Below are 18,429 nucleotides of genomic sequence, written 5' to 3' on the forward strand. Positions count from 1 at the left end.
AATCACCTCCGTAATCTTTTTTTTTTCAAATAACATGACCTACCCTTCTCCCTCACAATAACTTTTCGTCACTTCTGGTCACATGGAGTACCTTTCGGGTGGGGATATCATCATGTGTCATGTTTTTGTCTTCCAACATGCCAATCCAATCAGTTCCCAAAAGAAGATCATGCATCACCCTACTTTTTTTCGAATTTCATGACTGTTTTATGTGTTTTTGCACATACGTCATGATATGAAAAAAAGGACAATCTTTATTTCTGTTTAAAATAATAAGTGCTTTTGTGTGCTTTTTTTGCACAAGATTACCATAGTAAGACATGAACAAGTCTTTAATAGTGTGTTATGTTGAGATTTATAGAGTTTTCTGAAAAAATTTAATTGTTTAACTTTACTAACTCTGGATTACAGACTTAAATGACACTCAATATAAGTAAAGAATACTTTAAATATAATAGCAAGCAAGACTTATGCTACTTATTTGAGATTCAAATAAATGGCTGCCAGCAACTGCAGTGTTGTTTTCCCCAAAATCAATAGACCTAAAACGAGTCTAAAAGCACCTGCACTGCTGACACACTCTGACAAGCTCAGGATTTTGATGTTGTGTGATTCAGCACATCTCTATGGCAGATCCTTGAGATGTGCGCAGTTGGGTCAAGATGTCTCTGACGTTACTGCAGTTTGTAAGGTGATTCTTGCCTGTGCAGCACTGCAATTGTCTTGATTAATTAGAATACTTAATTTGTCATTAGGCTTGATTAATTCCATTAATCTATTAAGCCTAAAGTCATTCTGCGATGCCACTGGTATTGATTGCTCCATTGGGGCACTGCAGAAGGCCACAGTTCGCCATGGCAACTGATGTTTGAAACGTGCCCAACTGTGTCTCGCGCTCGCTCAATTTCTGCGATTGCACTGGAGCATTTATTCAGCAATCTTACGATATTAATCACTTTTAACACCTCATGAGCCAGAAAATTACTCCCATTTCATTATATCACTTGGTCTCATGAACCACCGTCCATGTCTTCTGACAATTGGCACAATCCCATCTATTACATGCAGAGCTGTCAATCAAAATTTATAATAATAATAATAATAAAAAAACATGACATTCAACTGAAAGTGTGGAGGTAAATTGTCACATGCACTTGAGTGCGGAAAATTCAGCTTTGCCATTAAAACCCTCTACTGCATTCAATAGGATAGATCTATAATAAATAAAAATAAATAAACAAAAATAAATATATTACATTTAATGACAACAATAGCATCTCTTAAATAGAAATGCTATCAGGTTGCTTAAATTACAGCAAAAAACAAACTAAGCAAATTCAGATGAAGCTTGAAGTGATTGGTTACCTTAATGAACTGTGAATGAACAAGATAAAAAGAAAGACTCCAGGGAGAATGGATAAGTGGGCTTTTGTTGAAACTTTGATTCTGGGAACTAAATAGCAGGAATCATGACCTTGTGATGAAGCTTTGATCTTCGTTAAGGTTCTCTGTTAGGGATCATCTGAACACTGAATGTTGTAAAAGTACACTTTTGTGTACTTTTAGTGCTGTGCTAAGTGCTTACAGTTGAAGTCAGAATTAATAGCCCCCCCTGAATTATTAGCTCCCCTGTTTATTTTTTCCCCAATTTCTGTTTAACGGAGAGAAGATTTTTTTTTTCAACACATTCAAAACATAATAGTTTTAATAACTCATTTCTAATATCTGATTTTTTATTTTTATTTTTTTATCTTTGCCATGATGTCAGTAAATAATGCTTGACTAAATATTTTCCAAGACACTTTTATACAGCTTAAAGTGACAATTAAAGGCTTAACTGGGTTAATTAGGTTAACTAGGCAGGTTAGGGTAATTAGGCAAGTTATTGTATAACAATGGTTTGTTTTGTAGATTATCGAAAAAGTTTATTGGCTATAGGGGTAATAATTTTGACCTTATAATGGCTTAAAAAAAACCTAAAAATTAAAACTGCTTTTATTTTAGCCGGAATAAAACAAATAAGACTTTCTCCAGAAGAAAAAATATTATCAGACATGTTGTGAAAATGTTCTTGCTCTGTTAAACGTCATTTGGTAAATATTAAAAAAAAAAAAAATCAAAGAGGGGCTACTGTACAATTTAAACTAGCTCTTCATCATTCACAGCTATGGTCCTGACCTGACAGTCTTGTCCGTCCTGTCAGCGTTTAATGTTTCCCTGCTTGTCCTGTGCTTGCTTAAATTGCTTTGCCTTAATTTGTGTTGGCCATGTGCTTTTCTTGTCTTTCCTTCTTGTTTTTAGTTACCCCGCCCTCTTATTTAGACCTTGTTATCCTGATTGTTTTCACCTGTCTCTTGTGTGCTTTGTTCTACAGTATATATTGTGCTGTGTGTTCTCATTTCTTTGCTGGTTTGTTTCAAAGCTTGTATACTTCCTGAGCATTTTGTCTTGCCTGTTCTAGTTGTCCTGTCTACTTACTGTACTACTACTTTCTTAATTACTACCTTCTTTAGTTTTTTTTTTCCAAGTGTTTACTTAATTTTGTGTTCTAATCTTTGTCTTGCCTTTATTCTTATGACCATTTTTGTTCCATTGTTCTGCCAGTCTCAGTCTTGTATTAGTAGTTGATCATTAGTTGTCTTTTGACAACTTTATGTGATTGTTTAATTCTCTTTTTAAGATTCTAGAAGTCTTTTATTTCAGTTTCTGTTCTCTGTTCTCTGGTTGCCCAAGTTAGTCTAGTTTTCCTTTTTTTTTTTTTTTTGATAGGATTTATATTTGATTTCATATTTTCTTTTAGATTTAGTAAGTTATTTTATTGTATATTTTTGCTATCCTCTACTTTTCCAGTCCTATCCCCTGTCCTGACTTCTCTGACCTGCCAGTCTGAAATTTACGTGGCTTACTCCAGGATTTAGCTCTGGTTTTGACCACTCTTGCTCCTACTCCTGGCTGGCTGTTCATTTTAATGTCATCTTATCCCTACCACTGGCTTCCCTGTGTTATTGCCTCTTCTGTTTGAATCTTGTCATACCCTTGTCTGTCTACTTGTGCGTAATTCCGTCAACAAAAATCTTTGCATTGTTCATTGCTGCAACTGGGTCTGCTTTCTTGCAATCAACCGTGACATATTCTATAGAATCAAAGTCAATAACAGACGAATAGGCAGTCCACAAGCATCCAAACACATAATTAATCATACCTGTAGCCACTGGGACTGGTCACTGTGCCCAGATGTCCAAGCGTTGACCTTCCCTTGTTTATCCAGTCTTGCTTTTCCAGGCTCCCAAGTGAACATGTCCATGTTAAGAGTCCGGAAGATGCTGGAGGCTGTGATCTGGTAGTCCTGGATGTGGCCAGACTTCATGCCCATTGGCTCCGAACATCCTGAACAATTCAAATGTGTGTAAATAAGTCAAGGTTACACAAACATTGGTTTCTCCATGTAACTTATGTTAGCTATTGCATCATGGCCAGCAGTGGTGTTAAGTAACAAATTACAAATACTCAAATTACTGCAATTAAGTATGTTTTTCTGGAATTGTACTTTAAGTAGTTTTAAAAATGCGTTCTTTGAGTTAATTTTTAGTGCTGTATCAATACTTTTACTCCACTTTTTTCCTTTAACCTACAGTCACTACTTTAATTTTTTTCTTGTCTATGGTGATTGGCTAAAGTAAAATAGTCAGTCCTGTGATTCCCGTCTAATTAAATGTCATAATACAGAACAACCTCAAGACACAGATGACGCAAAATCTTTACACACAATGACTGAGAGACTATTTAGATGCACAACACTGATGAGAAAATGATGGATGTCTAGTGTATGATAACTAAAATGCCCTTAAACAATAACTAAATGCACTAGAGATGTTATGTTTACACAAACACACACACACAAATTGCATGTAAACACATCAACCTTTTACAGTGTCATATTTACTACTCAGTACTCTCTTGAGTATGAGTACTTTGAAAAAGGGCTACTTTTACTCTTATACTTTGAGTAATATTTACAAAAAATAATTTTACTTGTTGTACATTTTGGGGTACGAAATGATACTTTTGAGTATCATTTTTCAGTACTCTTTCCACCTCTGAAGGCCAGCCATGCAGTATATTTTAGCAGAAATGAACAATCAATAAACATATACATTATTAACATATTATTTTACTGGAAAAATCAATTGGTTACTTTAAAGTGAGTAAAGATGTAGCCTATAAATATCTTTATGCATTTATTTTTCCTAATTTGTGTATGATTGGTAACATTTTTTCTTTAAAATATCTTATTTTGTGTTCAACAGAACAACAAATATCAAACTCATTCATTCATTTTCTTGTCGGCTTAGTCCCTTTATTAATCTGGGGTCACCACAGCGGAATGAACAGCCAACTTATCCAGCAAGTTTTTACGCAGCCGATGCCCTTCCAGCCGCAACCTATCCCTGGGAAACATCCACACACAAACATTCACACACACTACGGACAATTTAGCCAACCCAATTCACCTGTACCGCATGTCTTTGAACTGTAGGGGAAACCGGAGCACCCGGAGGAAACCCACGCGAAGGCAGGGAGAACATGCAAACTCCACACAGAAACACCAACTAAGCCGAGATTCGAACCAGCGACCCAGCGACCTTCTTGCTGTTAGGCGACAGCACTACCTAATGCGCCACTGCGTCGCTTATATTGTAAACTTTTAGGCTCAAATATTCTTTTCCAGTTATCAAATACATATATTTTTTATTATTATTTTAGTTTAGTAACTATTAAATTGTTTTAAATTCAATATTGCAATATATACAGCAGTGTAAAACCTTGTGGAAAAACATATTCTGCAATTGTTTATTAAAACCACATGGGTCTCCACTTTTGCCATGACCTTTCTTTTCGGTTTTAACAAACGTATCTCTCAAGTTTTTATAACTTTCTTCCTTTCTCACTGCTGTTGCAATTTCTAGCCAAGAATTATTGGCCATCTGGGTAACCCAATGATCACGCATGGATGAATCATAAAGATCTCTGTATAAGAGTACATGTTTCAGACAAAATCCAAACCAAAGTGATTCATATTAAACTCAAATGAAATGTGTTGGCATGTGAACTGTTCGCTTGAGTCTCAAAAAATGTTGTGCGCTTTCTAGCCTAAATCAAGTTTTGTGAACCTTTGCAAACACCGCAATGACGTCACAGTTGCCGTGCAAACTCAACCGAACTAGGACGACGTTGAGTATAAATCAGCCTTTATGCCAACCTTGTCATCATTTTCCAGCAAAATTGAATTCATAAATGTAAAGATACAGGATTTACATGACTGCTGATATTTACATTATAAAACAATGCTATAATACTATAAAAAGATCATACTTTTTCAGCAAACGATTGCAAAAATGCTATAGTAAAATAGATAATAGTAGATGTCTCAATACTGTATATAACAATAAATATAAAAATAACAACAGGAGCTTTCATGTTCTTTTAAAAAAGAAGTACATTAGGGTTAAATTTGATATTTTATGGTGTTTAAAGACTCACTCACCTTATTTTAGCAAATGAAAATTGCATATATATATATATATATATATATATATATATATATATATATATATATATATATATATATATATATATATATATTTCATGTATGAAATTGTTTTAATTTATGGAAATTTTACAGTAACTTCTTTTTTATTATTATTTATTTATTACCAGTAATTATTGTTCAAACATGTTTCTCAAAAATTAGTGAAATACTTTTCCCCTCAATATACACATGACATATAGATCCCACAACACGGCTAAGAGACTTGATTTCAGCACTATTTATTGACAGTCTGGACAATGTTTCAGGGGCATAACAGAGCTCTGAAGTCCCCTTTGGACGTGCACTCAGAATGATGCATGCTGTCTATTGAGGTAACTCACCTGAGAGCTCACAGCCCAGCAGCTCCATGCGGAGAGTACAGTGTCTCCTGCACACCTGCGGGTAGATCCTCACATACTGAGCCTCGATTGGAGGGGTGAATGAGTTCGCAAATGGAGTGTTGTTATCAATATTCCCTCGGAAGATCTAGAGGGAGAACGTGGGGAGATTTTACAAAGATGAGAGAAGGTCAACGCTGCTCCATCACAGTCACCCCAATTTAATACACCGCGCTTTAATCAAAAGTGTATTTACCAACACTGAAGTCAAGCCATGCATGAAAAATGTTTGAGGTAAAAGGGTCCAAAGTAGATTAAATTTGCATTTCTTAATAATAATCGTAGTAACAATCCACAAAAAATGAAACTCGTTTAAATCATGAAAAACAATGTCATAACATAACTGTAAACCACTTTATTGTTATTATTATTATTATTATTATTATTATTATTACTATTATTATTATTATTATTATATGCTATTACTACAAATCTGTGGCTGCATAGTTATGTGCTCTTTCTTTATAAGGAAGATTATAGTGATATGCCATTCAGTCTCTAGAGAAAGCTAGATGTTTTTCATAATAAATATGAAAAATAGGCTATGCATAAGTATGAGTACCCACTATTTTGTGTGGATTTCAAAACCTGTAGTCACTTAATGCTGAATGATTACAACATACAATTGATTTGAGTGACGCAGTAAACAATCCCAACACAGGTGTAACCAATCATGAAAAGACTTTTAAGACAGCTGATTGCTAGTTGTGCTTCTCCTTACTGTGAACCGGAATGTAGCAACATGGGAACCACAAAAGAAATTTCTTAATGACCTAAAACCCAGGATAATTCGCCAACATGAATTAAAAGAAAGATGCAAAAAGCTACCGCAAAGGTTTAATGTCTCTATCTCCAGAGTCAGAAATACAGCACGGACATAGAAGGCCACAGGAACAGTTCTTGTGAAGGAAAGATGTGGTAGACCAAGAAAAAATATTTCAAAGGCAAAGAATGGTTAGAATGGTCACAGACAAAAAAACAGACCACCTCCAAAGAGCTCCAGGAACATTTTACTGCTGATAGTGTCATTTGTACATCGTTCCACAGTCCAGTGCACTCTACACAAACAACAGCTCAATGGAAGGTAATGCAGAAGAAGCCTTTTTTCTCTTCTGCCAACAGGAAGAGTCATTTCATATATGCAAAAGCATGAATCATTTTGGAAAAATATAGTGTGGACAGATGCCACAGCCATAGGTGCTTTGCATGGTGGAAAAAGAACACAACATTCCAGGAGAAGATCCTACTCCGTACTGTAAAATATTGTGCAGGATCCATCATGCTTTGGGGAAAGGTGACAAGCACAGGTACCAGAAACCTTGAAAGAGTCAAAGGACGCATGGATTCCACCCAGTATCAACAGATACTGAAGAACAATGTTCAGGAATCATTCAAGAGGCTGAATTTATGGTATGGTTGGATGTTTCAGCAGGACAATAATCCAAAGCACAGTTCTAGACCTACCAAGGAAATCATGCTCAGACACGATACAATGTTCTAGAATGGACATCCCAGTCCCCAGACTTGAACATCATTGAAAACCTATAGATTTATTTTAAAAAAGCTGTTAAAGCTCAGCACCCATAAACCCTGACTGAACTGGAGAAATGTTGCTAGGAAAAATGGCCCAAAACGCCTTCAGCGTGAATTCAGTGACTTATCCTTGACTATACGAAGTGTCTACAGGCTATTATTTTAGCAAAAAGTTGTTATAAAAAGATTGATGTCTTTATTCTGTTGGGGTGCCCAAATTTTTGCACAAGTCTGTTTTTGTTATGACTTAAATTGCCTCACATTTGTTGATTAAATAAATGTTATGTCAGAACTGAGATGTTGCTTTTTCGCTAGGGAATAAAATGTGAAGCTGTTGATTTGAAAGACCAGCAGACTGGCTTGCAATTCTAAAAAAATTTAAAGTGTGGGCAAACTTTTGCATTTAACTAAATTTGTGTGTTTTCATCAAAACCGGCTAAATCCAGTGTAATTAGTTGAAAATCACTAAAGATGCAATAAGAAATTATTTTACCCAACATAAAACACATTACACAAACCATCTAAAACTAAAAACACTTAAATCTGTCAAGTGTCAAGTGCATTAATCACCATTAAAATTAACATAATTGAAATCTTAAAAATCTGTTTTCATTTTGGATACTTAGGATTTAGATTTACTGCAAGTAGAACAATGTAAACACTGCAAACATAGTAAACTAAGCTTAATGTAATGTAAAAACATTGTGAAACATCATCGTCTCTGCATTGTCCATGAATATAAAAAGCATATCAGGCGTATATGTAATATGAAGTAATATAAATAATGTATAGTTTTATACATTATGTATATATTTTATAAATAGCTTTCATTATCAGATAAATCACAAGATAGGCTTACTGGGCAAAAAGGGGATGCCTCTTAGACACTAGCTGTAACTGTCATTCTTATCATACTCAAGGCCTTGTTTTTTTTTTTCATCTCTTGTTTATCCTCATAGCATCCATGTTGAATAAAAGAACAGTATTTTACCTTTGTCTTTTGTAAATGGAGCTGCTGTTTAATGTAACTATAGTAATTCGGATTCATTTATAGCATCACCGCGCAAAAAAAAAACAAAAAACAAAAAAAACCTTATGGATGCATGCTACACTTTAGACTGTACAGTACAGTATTTAAAACTCCTTATAAAAACTGTTGTGTAAGTGCGCCGTACATTGAAAACATATTATTTGATTCGCACATTCTGATTGGCTCTCAGGAAGCACGGCAAGAGGCGTTTAGAAGCTTTTGCGAACAAAATGTTATTTCTGAATGAGCTAATGCTGGGATTTAGATGATTTGAAGCAAAATTATTTGTTAAACATGTGCCTACGTGCCTATAGCATTCCCGCAAAGTCATTAGCTCATTTCTGGCGGAAGTGGTGTTTAGCGGCTTTTGCATCTGAACTGAATATATACAGTATTTTTTTTTCCAAGCATGCAAAAAAAAAAAAAAAAAAAGAACACCAATCACATTTTAATATGTAAATATTAAAAAAATTATTAAATACAACTAACAACTATTTAAATTATCAAAATATATTAGCCTAAAATATCCTAGCAGCAAAAGACTTTAAAAGTTTAAATGTTCAAAATAGTAATAACTCTCATTATTATTTAATTATAATAATAATAAAAAAGATAATATCTGAGATGATGGACAGTATGTCATGTGAGGCCACAGTAGCTTTCATCATTTCCATCATTCTGCCTGAAAACCTCTGCATAGAGCTTGAGGGAAACAAAAGCACATGCTGAGTTTTTTTAGCAATTAAACAAAAGAAGAACAAAAAAATCTCACTATGTCTTCATCTGTGCCCTTGACTTTGTATGTCCTCCAGGTCTTTCCGTCATCGCTGTAGGCCACTTTGTAGGACTTAACATATTCTGGGCTCCCGATGCGCTTGGCTCCTTGGGTTATCACTCCTGTGACCCGCATCCTCCTCTGCAGGTTAATCTGAGAAAGAAACAGATGCAGAGAGAAAGACAGAGAAAGAAAAAAAATCTGTTATATTATTGAATTTATTAATATATATATATATATATATATATATATATATATATATATATATATATATATATATATATATATTTTTTTTTTTTTTTTTTTTTTTTTTTCTACTTTTTATATCCATCTAAAGTTTTGAATTTAAAATATCTCAGCATATTTGAGAAAAACAAAGAGTTACAGTTAAAAGTATACAGTGAGTTAAAGGGATAGTTAAACCAAAAAACTTTGCCATCATTTACTCAAACTTGTAACCACTGTCTTCCATACTATTTGTATGTCCTGTTATTAAAATCAATGGTTATATGTTTCTAACTTTCTTGTTTAGATGCAAAAACCTCTAAATGCCTTCTGAAATTTTACTCTTAAAATTAATATTTTTATCAGGCTCCTGTATATATGTTCAGTAATACCACTTTTATGGCAAAGAATAGGTCCTTTTTCTGTTTTTTTAAGTAAAATAAATCTCTATCTAAACATAAACAAAGAAGGCTGAGAACAATTTCACTTCATTTTTGTGAAGTGTTCATGCACATAGAGTTTTTTTGTATCTGTACTTGTCATATATTCTGTTCACATGTACAACATATTCAAAACATATATATAGAACAAATTGAGGGTGAGTAAATTGTGAATAAATGTTAATTTTTAGGAGAGAACACAATAGTAACTTCCTGAGACACCAGTGCCAAAAATAACTAGCGAATGTGGAAGTTTCCGTAGTCTTTTTTGGCATATAATACATTATTTGTGCCTCAGAGTAAAAATGCAAAATGCAATAAATGCTGTCATGTCATCATGTGTTCTGATGTCTGAAAAACTGTAACACAATCATGTGAGATTTCTGGAAGATAATCAAGTCAAATGATGACATACTTTGGCTTGGGGATTTCATAATGATATTCTGAAACATTACTTGTGATTTTGGGTGATGAAACTTATCTGCTAGCTTGCTGTATTTTGGGGAAAGTATTTGGAGAAGACACTTCCATAGTTTTTATGCCCATATCTTATGTCTTCTAATTAAATGATCCAGTTAAATTCAGTGCATGCACTTTTAATGTCCATTTTCAGAATTTATGTTTATCTTTTATCTTCTATATTTTATAATGGAATCTCCCAAAATCCACATAAAATATGTAGATCTAAATAAAGCAAATGAGGCAGCGGGATTGTGTGATGTTTTTATAAAACCGTGCAATAAACTAGATGTTATACTGAGAAACTTTTCAGACACAGTATAGGCAAGTACTTTATCAGTTTCTGGACCACCAGAGAAAATAATTCCAAAGAAAGAGGCTACAAAATGACTGCAACACCAAGCAAAACACAGCACATTTGTTTCATCCCCAAATGAGCTATTCACTTTCAAAAGCACAGCAATACATTATATGATTGATTGTTTAAACAAATTATTATTATTATTTTTTTTAATTAAGCTGTTTTTATTGGTTAGCATGTCAAATTCATGTGACAAACTTACACTTAAGTGAAATCTACATGTGGAAATTTTTCTTCCTCATGTGAAAGCCATTAAGAAACTCATTATGAAATGTTATAGGAAACCCATTACTACTAAAATGACTGAATTTTGGCCAGAATAATTTCACTTAGCACTGGTAAATGATCAGAACTTAACTCTTTTTTAGGCCAATTATGAGACAGCACTTCTATGCCGAAGGTTTTTTTTAATTATTTTTTTTATGGCAATCTGAGTAGGTGTATTATAGTACAGAAAGCTCTAGTGTTGTAATTGCCCAGAATGAGTTATTGGACTACTTGGTCCCCTGAGTGCAGGATACAATATAATCAGAAAAAAACATATAGATCAGATCACATGTAAAAATGAAGAGGTACTATTTATAGGCAATGATGGACAAGGACTCTGATCACTCATGTTTTTATTTATTTTTTTTATTTTTTTATCTAAGAATGATGAAGAAGTCAGTGAAAGAGTTCCATTAACAAACACAGCCATTTTGTGTGTGTGTGTGTGTGTGTGTGTGTGTGTGTGTGTGTGTGTTATGAATAGACCTAATAGAATCAACCTTAACCCTGATAACCCTTTAAAATATACAGTATATATTTTTGTCAAAAAAAAAAAAAAAAAAAGCCGTAATTAATGCTGTTAAATTTAGATGCCAAATATTCCCAGTGCCACAACAAAACCCACCACCAGGCTAAAGATGTCCTGGAAAACTTAGATGAGTGAAAATTTGCTGTTGACTCCTCCATTGACAATAAAAAAAAAAGTCAGCAAAAGACTCTCACAGGCTCATCAGGAACATACAATTAACCACCATCAAATAAAGATGTTGAAAATTCTCAGTTCCAAAACACGTCCACCACCATGCCGAAGTTCTCTATGATTGCTAGATAAGTGATAAAACACAAATTCTGTTTCATCCTTCCTTGACAAGACAAGTAGGAAGGCAGCAAAAGACTCTGATGGGCTCAAGATCAGGAATCAGGGCTACATTTGAATGGCCAAACATGAACTTTGAAAATTCTCTAAGCCATTACTTCCCATCACCATGATGAGATTGTATTAGGCCCTGTTTATACTTACCTGTATTTGTTTCATTTTTAAAACTGATAACTTTTGATAAGGTTACACCTTCTGTCCACAAGACCCCAGGGTTTTTCCCACACAAAAAATTTAGAATTTTGACAACACTGTAGAGGCAATACTCATTTGGAAACACTGGTGCTCTATGTCAGTGTGAACAGTGCAAAACAGAGACATCTGAAAATGGGGCCATGGCGGCCATGGGGGGGGGGGGGGGGGGGGGGGGGGGTTAGGGGGGGGTCAGTGTTATATGGTGAGTCATCTGTGGATATTTATTTGATATTTTTGCCCGAATTTGGTAAAAAAAATCTGCAGATTTATGCAGAATGATTTTGGGAGCACCGTAACTATAAACCTAATAACAAATGAAATAAAAATAACAACTTACTTAATGTTTACAATGCAAATCCAGTTAGATCCACTTATTTGGCAAACAAAGTCTCTATATAATATATCTACTAAACAAATTAATTTAAAAACTGAAGAAAATTTACACACATTTACACAAGTAAAAATAGACTTGATGATGGGCTGAATATCTGCAGAAATCTGCAGATTCCGTGTGGGTCTAGTCATTGCTTATCATTCCCTTACTCGGCAAGCTCCTTTCACATAACCACAATGCTACTGAAAGATGACAGACTGGTCTTAATAACCTGTAAACAACAACATGGACATAGTTATTGAAGCTTTGTTCACAATCTTGAGCATTTTAGCAGCCATTGTGCAGTGCAATTTGCCTTCATGTGTAGTGTTCAACAGGTAGGCATACTTCCTGTTTATTCTTGATGGCATGCTTAGTGTCATGTGATGTACACTTTTAATGGTATTCACCTTATTCACCTTATTTTCAAATGTACGTTTTCTTTTTAACAAAAGAGGCAAAAAAATTACACATTAACACACACACACACACACACACACACACACACACACACACACACACACACATATATATATATATATATATATATATATATATATATATATATATATATATATATATATATGTGTGTGTGTGTGTGTGTGTGTGTGGGTACATATATATATATATATATATATATATATATATATATATATATATATATATATATATATATATATATATATATATATATATATACATACACACACACAAACACACGCACAAAGTGAGCATAACTGAATACACTTTTTTTCCACCTTCAATATGGTGATATTCAGGCAGATGAAACTTTTCACTTTGCTCATACTTGTGAGGTAAAATGAGCTAAAATAGAACTTTACCAAAACCTCTTAAAATAAATATGGAGGGAAAAAATGCATACCTGCAACCAAAACAAGCAAACAAACAATCAATAAATGTAGCAGGCGTGTGAATTTGTAATTCGGCACAAGTGAAAATAAAGCGGACCTGGAGCACTTTGCACATACAAAGCACGTCCACCAGCCGAGGACTTCATTTGAAGCATTCACCACAGGCTTAAATTCTAGCAGACAACTCTGAGTAAAGAGTCGGCCAGAGGCTGACTGAAACCAAAAACGAGTGGGACAGGACTGTTTTTGCACTGTTTATGAGAATGCAAGCAGCATGAATCTGGGAATGGAGGCACGGACCCTTTAGTTTCTGACATCAGACATCTCTCACAACTTAAACTGCAAGACCAAAGTCATTTCTATAAAGTAAACAATAAGTAACCAACCACTCCACTTCTCTTCCATACCATTACCCGCAGAAGCCTTATAGCCAGCATTTCCATTTAGACAAGCTGCCAAATAGTGTTTCCAGGCCCTCCCAGTTCTGCATTTCATAGTCACCCTCTGTGAAGTACACCGCTGTTTGTTAAATCCATGCCATGTTCTATTATACATTCCTAGAATGAAAAAAAAAAAGCTCAAGGAAAAACCTTCCCATGCTAGGAACAGATGTGGATGATTAAGCTTTGCCATATATTCACACAGCATCCTTTGAATCTTTGAATGTATTGTGTTTGACAGGCTGCAGGAATATACATTTCACATCACATGCATATCCACACAGCTTTTTTTTAATCCTAAAAATAGCACTCTACTACAAAGCTGAAGTAAGAAACGTTGTATCCTTTGAAAACAAAATTGGCATATACAGAATATTTTTATTTATATTCCTTATTTTGTCTTGTTATTTGTTATGTTCCAGGACTGATAAATCAAAATAAAATTAAAACAGGAAATTGTCATGCACGTCTTGTCAGGGAAGCATAGTTGTGTGATTAGTATTACTGTAAAAAATCTTGGTTGAATTTAGAGGCATGGGGAGTTCAGTGACATCACTGTTTTGAATAATGTTTGTTCTTTATAAGGGAAATGTATATATTTGAAGCCCAATTTATCAGCATAAACCAGCACAAATCAAGCAAAAATGAATGACACCAGTTTTGTGCGATTTAGAGGAACTGGGGTGAAAAGTGACGTCAAGGCTCTGAATTATTTAGATTTTTTATTAACAAGGGAAAAAGATACAGTGTTTATTTTAACTGCATAAAACAGACAAATCCAACATAAACAAATGACACCAGTTTTGTGTGATTTTGTGGAACTGGGGTGGAAGTCACAGCCCCAAAGTATGTTGCTATATCTAAACAAAGAAAAATAGATACATTATAATGGAACAAATTGAGTACTATGCTTGTTTGGAGAGATTTGAGCATAACGAGTGAAAAGTGACGTCACAAGGTAAAAAAAATATATATAATAATAAAAAATGCTTTTACAATCTCAGACACCAAACCAGCACAAGTGGTCGTTTTTGTGGCACAAATCAGCACAAACATAGTACAAACAATTGGCATAGTTTTGGGGATTATTTATTTTGGTAGGGTCTTCACAGAGGGCGGAGACCTCTTTGCTATCAGTTTAGTATGCTCATTATGAGACATAACTGCCTTCTGCTGGTCATGTCTTTATTGTGTTAGAGCATCCTGTGTATTCCAGTGAGACACTGCAGCGTCTCGCATGATAATGTTCATTCACACATACATACTTAATAACCACATTTGTAAATCCCCTCCAAAGCATCTATCATTAATGCAGAAAAATCATTTTTTAGTTATAGTATGTAATATTGCGCAGCTTGTTAGTGAACTATGAGTTTGTGTAGTAAATTCTGCTCCATATGAAAGCACATGCTAAAAAAAATATATTTTTATACAGAACAGGCTTCAGTGTGCATGAGACAAATGCCTTTCCCCACAAGGAAGCATTTTAAGCATCTAAGCAAGTTTCAACTACTCGCTAAAATGTTTAATGTTTAAATGAAAAAGGTGAGTAAACGATGACAGAATTTTCATCTTGCTTTTAACTAACTCTTTAAATAATTTTTGTGAATTATTTCTGTCATTTAGAAAGTATATACCTAAAATCATCTGCCACGGCCTTATCAACCTACAGCCAAAGACCGGCTGATCAGTACCTAGATAAGAGACCACACGGGAAAACTAGGTTGCTGTTGGAAGTGGTGTTAGTGAGGCCATCAGGGGAAGCTCAACCTGCGGTCTGTGTGAGTCCTAATGCCTTAGTCTAGTGAAGGGGACACTATACTGTCAGTGGTTGTCGTCTTAAATAAGACGGTAAACTGAGATTCTGACTCTCTGTGGTCATAAAAAGCCCCATGGCACTTTTTGTGTAGTGGTGTAACCCCAGTGTCCTGGCCAAATTCCATCCATTGGCCCTCACCCATCATCCCCATTCACTGAATTGGCTCTATCACTGTCTCTCCACTCCACCAATAGCTAGTGTGTGGTGAAGTGCACTAGTGCCGTTGTCGCATCATCCAAGTGGACGCTGCACACTGGTGGTGGTGTGGAGAGACCCCCTCATGATTGTGAAGCATTTGGTTGTATGGCCATACACAATAAATGTGCTATATAAATACACATTACATTACATAAAACACTATTTGTTGAGATGTTCCATTTCTAAGACATGGCTCCTTTTCTGCTACAAGTAATCAAGTTAGAAAAAAAAAACACTTTCATATAGGGAACAAACAATCACTATTAAAGAGCACATATTATGGGTTTTTGAAAATGCCCTTCCATGTAGTGTGTAACACAGTTCTAAGTGAAGTGAAATATCCAACTAAGGCTTAAATCTATAAGTGTATAGTGTTTAAAACTGTTGATTCAGCTATAAAAGAGTCGACTCATAGTGCTTCAAACGAGTCGTCTTGATAATGAGTCATTAGGTGTTTTACCATGACGTGACAACGAAGTCATTCATGCGCACGTGCAAACCCAGCAGATTTGAAACCTGCGGCCCCGCCCTCTAACACAGAAACCCACACACAAAAACATGCCACCGGTCGATTGAAGTCACACTGCAGATGGATATTATTGAGTCTCTACCCAAAGACGAAACCTCAGCATAAGCCCAACCTTGAGCAGTTGAAAACTACTGGAAACTTCTGGAAACTACACGTTACAAGGAATACTTCGTTTGTTAAAGGAAGGATCAGTAAAGAGTAATGATGGGCATGTCAGGACATGATATTGACTGTATTAAAGGTGCAATCTGAACAAAGAGAAGACATTGGCAAACAAACTTGTTTTTACAGTCTTATTTCTTTTTTTCTACTTTTTTTCTTGAAATTTAGTATGATTACAGTTGAATCACTGAAGTCCATGGAATGTTAAAAAACAATAATAACATAGTTGCTTCCTTTTCTGGGCTTCGAACATCTCGAGACTGCTGCTGTCAGATGTAATCTAATATCTTAATTTGTCTTCTGAAGATGAATGAGGGTCCCAGGGGATTGAAACAACACGAAGGCGAGTAATTAATAACATACTTTTCATTTTTGGATGAACTAACCTTTTAAGGTGAATATGCTCATACTGAATAAAACATTATTATGGTGTGTATGGTAAGAATTTGTAATAATAATAATAATAATAATAATAATAATAATAATAATATATATATATATATATATATATATATATATATATATATATATATATATATATATATATATATATATATATATATATATATATATTGGGAAGTGTGGGAGGCGTGTGATGGCTTAGTGTCCCACCAGTGACGATATACAGCCAGATCACACTGCTATGAGAGTAATATTGCATTGATACAACAGTTCGACGGCACATCCATGTATATAGAAAGAAAATCAGACTAAAATAAAAAAATTATTTTGTATATGGAACTACTTTTCTTTCTGATGGCAGAACAGCAGAAACTGCTGCTACTTAAGTATAGTAATGTCGAAAGTGATAACAAAGGAGGTAATTTTGCTCACGTTTAAAGATTATAAGGCTGAACAGCATGAAATGCCCCATAAAAAGCTAAAGCAGCGCAAACACTACCAGATTGCTGTTGTGTTTGCGATAGGAAAAAGGCTTAATGCATCAGCCATTTCTTCTTTCTTTGGAGTGTCACTCTATGTGGGCAAAGTAGTACAAAAGAGTAAAGAGACTGTACAAGTTTTATTGTTGCAGAATATCGCATATATATATATATATATATATATATATATATATATATATATATATATATATATATATATATATATATATATGAAAAATATTTAATAAAAAAATGAAAACCAAATATTTATGAATTGTTGAGAAACTAAAAGTTGAAGCAGTGAGAAAACAGTAAGAGTGAACTGATCAATTCATCATTGGGAACTTCAATAATCAAAATTTAAGTGTGCACTACAAGGTTTCTCTAAACACTGTGTACTGTAAAAGCTTTTTGTCAACTCTGTGTGACATTTAACGTGGCGTCAGCTTATTGCAGAGTAAAATGGCTCTAGATGGACGCATTTAAGCACAATATAATTGGCTCATAACTTCAGCCCATCTCCACTTCATGCTAGCATTGTCAGTTTGCTCTTCCACGGCGGGGGCACATTCTCAGTGTTAGTGTTAATGTGAAGCCCAGGAGTGAAGCTGCCATGGAGGGAGGACGTGCCCACAGGGACTGACACCATGCCAAGACAAACTCTTGTGTAGGTCACGACTCAGTGCAGCACAGATCTGCTCCGACAGACACTATTACTCAAATTTAAGTGCTTAGTGGGAGAACAAGAGGAGGGAAAAAGTGTTTCTTAGCTGTTTTTGCTTAAGAACCTAGAATTGTTGTTGAAGTGGTAGACCAAAACACTACTAAAATTGTTCTAATACTGGACACAATTATGCCAAATACAACAACATACCCATTTGAATAATAAATAAATCTAAAATGTCAATGTTTTTATTTTATTTACTGCTTGCCAGCTTGCTTGCTTGTTTTATTATTTAAGATTATTGCACACTTAATCCAAAGTTATCATCTGTATTTTTTGTG

General features: G+C 34.6%; 1 protein-coding gene across 3 annotated transcripts in view; it reads right to left on the minus strand.

Annotated features, from left to right (window-relative positions):
* edil3a (EGF like and discoidin domains 3a) overlaps window positions 1-18,429 on the minus strand; it is a 317,498-nt gene that overhangs the window by 63,405 nt on the left and 235,664 nt on the right. For all 3 annotated transcript variants that reach the window (XM_087254105.1, XM_087254104.1, XM_087254103.1), the window contains 3 exons: window positions 9,324-9,479; window positions 5,932-6,076; window positions 3,203-3,387 (listed from right to left, as the gene is read on the minus strand). In XM_087254105.1, coding sequence (XP_087110231.1) covers window positions 3,203-3,387; window positions 5,932-6,076; window positions 9,324-9,479 — 486 coding nt within the window. The remainder of the gene's footprint in view (window positions 1-3,202; window positions 3,388-5,931; window positions 6,077-9,323; window positions 9,480-18,429) is intronic.

Source organism: Danio rerio, chromosome 5 (assembly GCF_052040795.2).
Source record: "Danio rerio strain M-AB ecotype USA chromosome 5, GRCz13ab, whole genome shotgun sequence".
In the NCBI taxonomy this organism is placed as follows: Eukaryota; Metazoa; Chordata; class Actinopteri; order Cypriniformes; family Danionidae; genus Danio; species Danio rerio.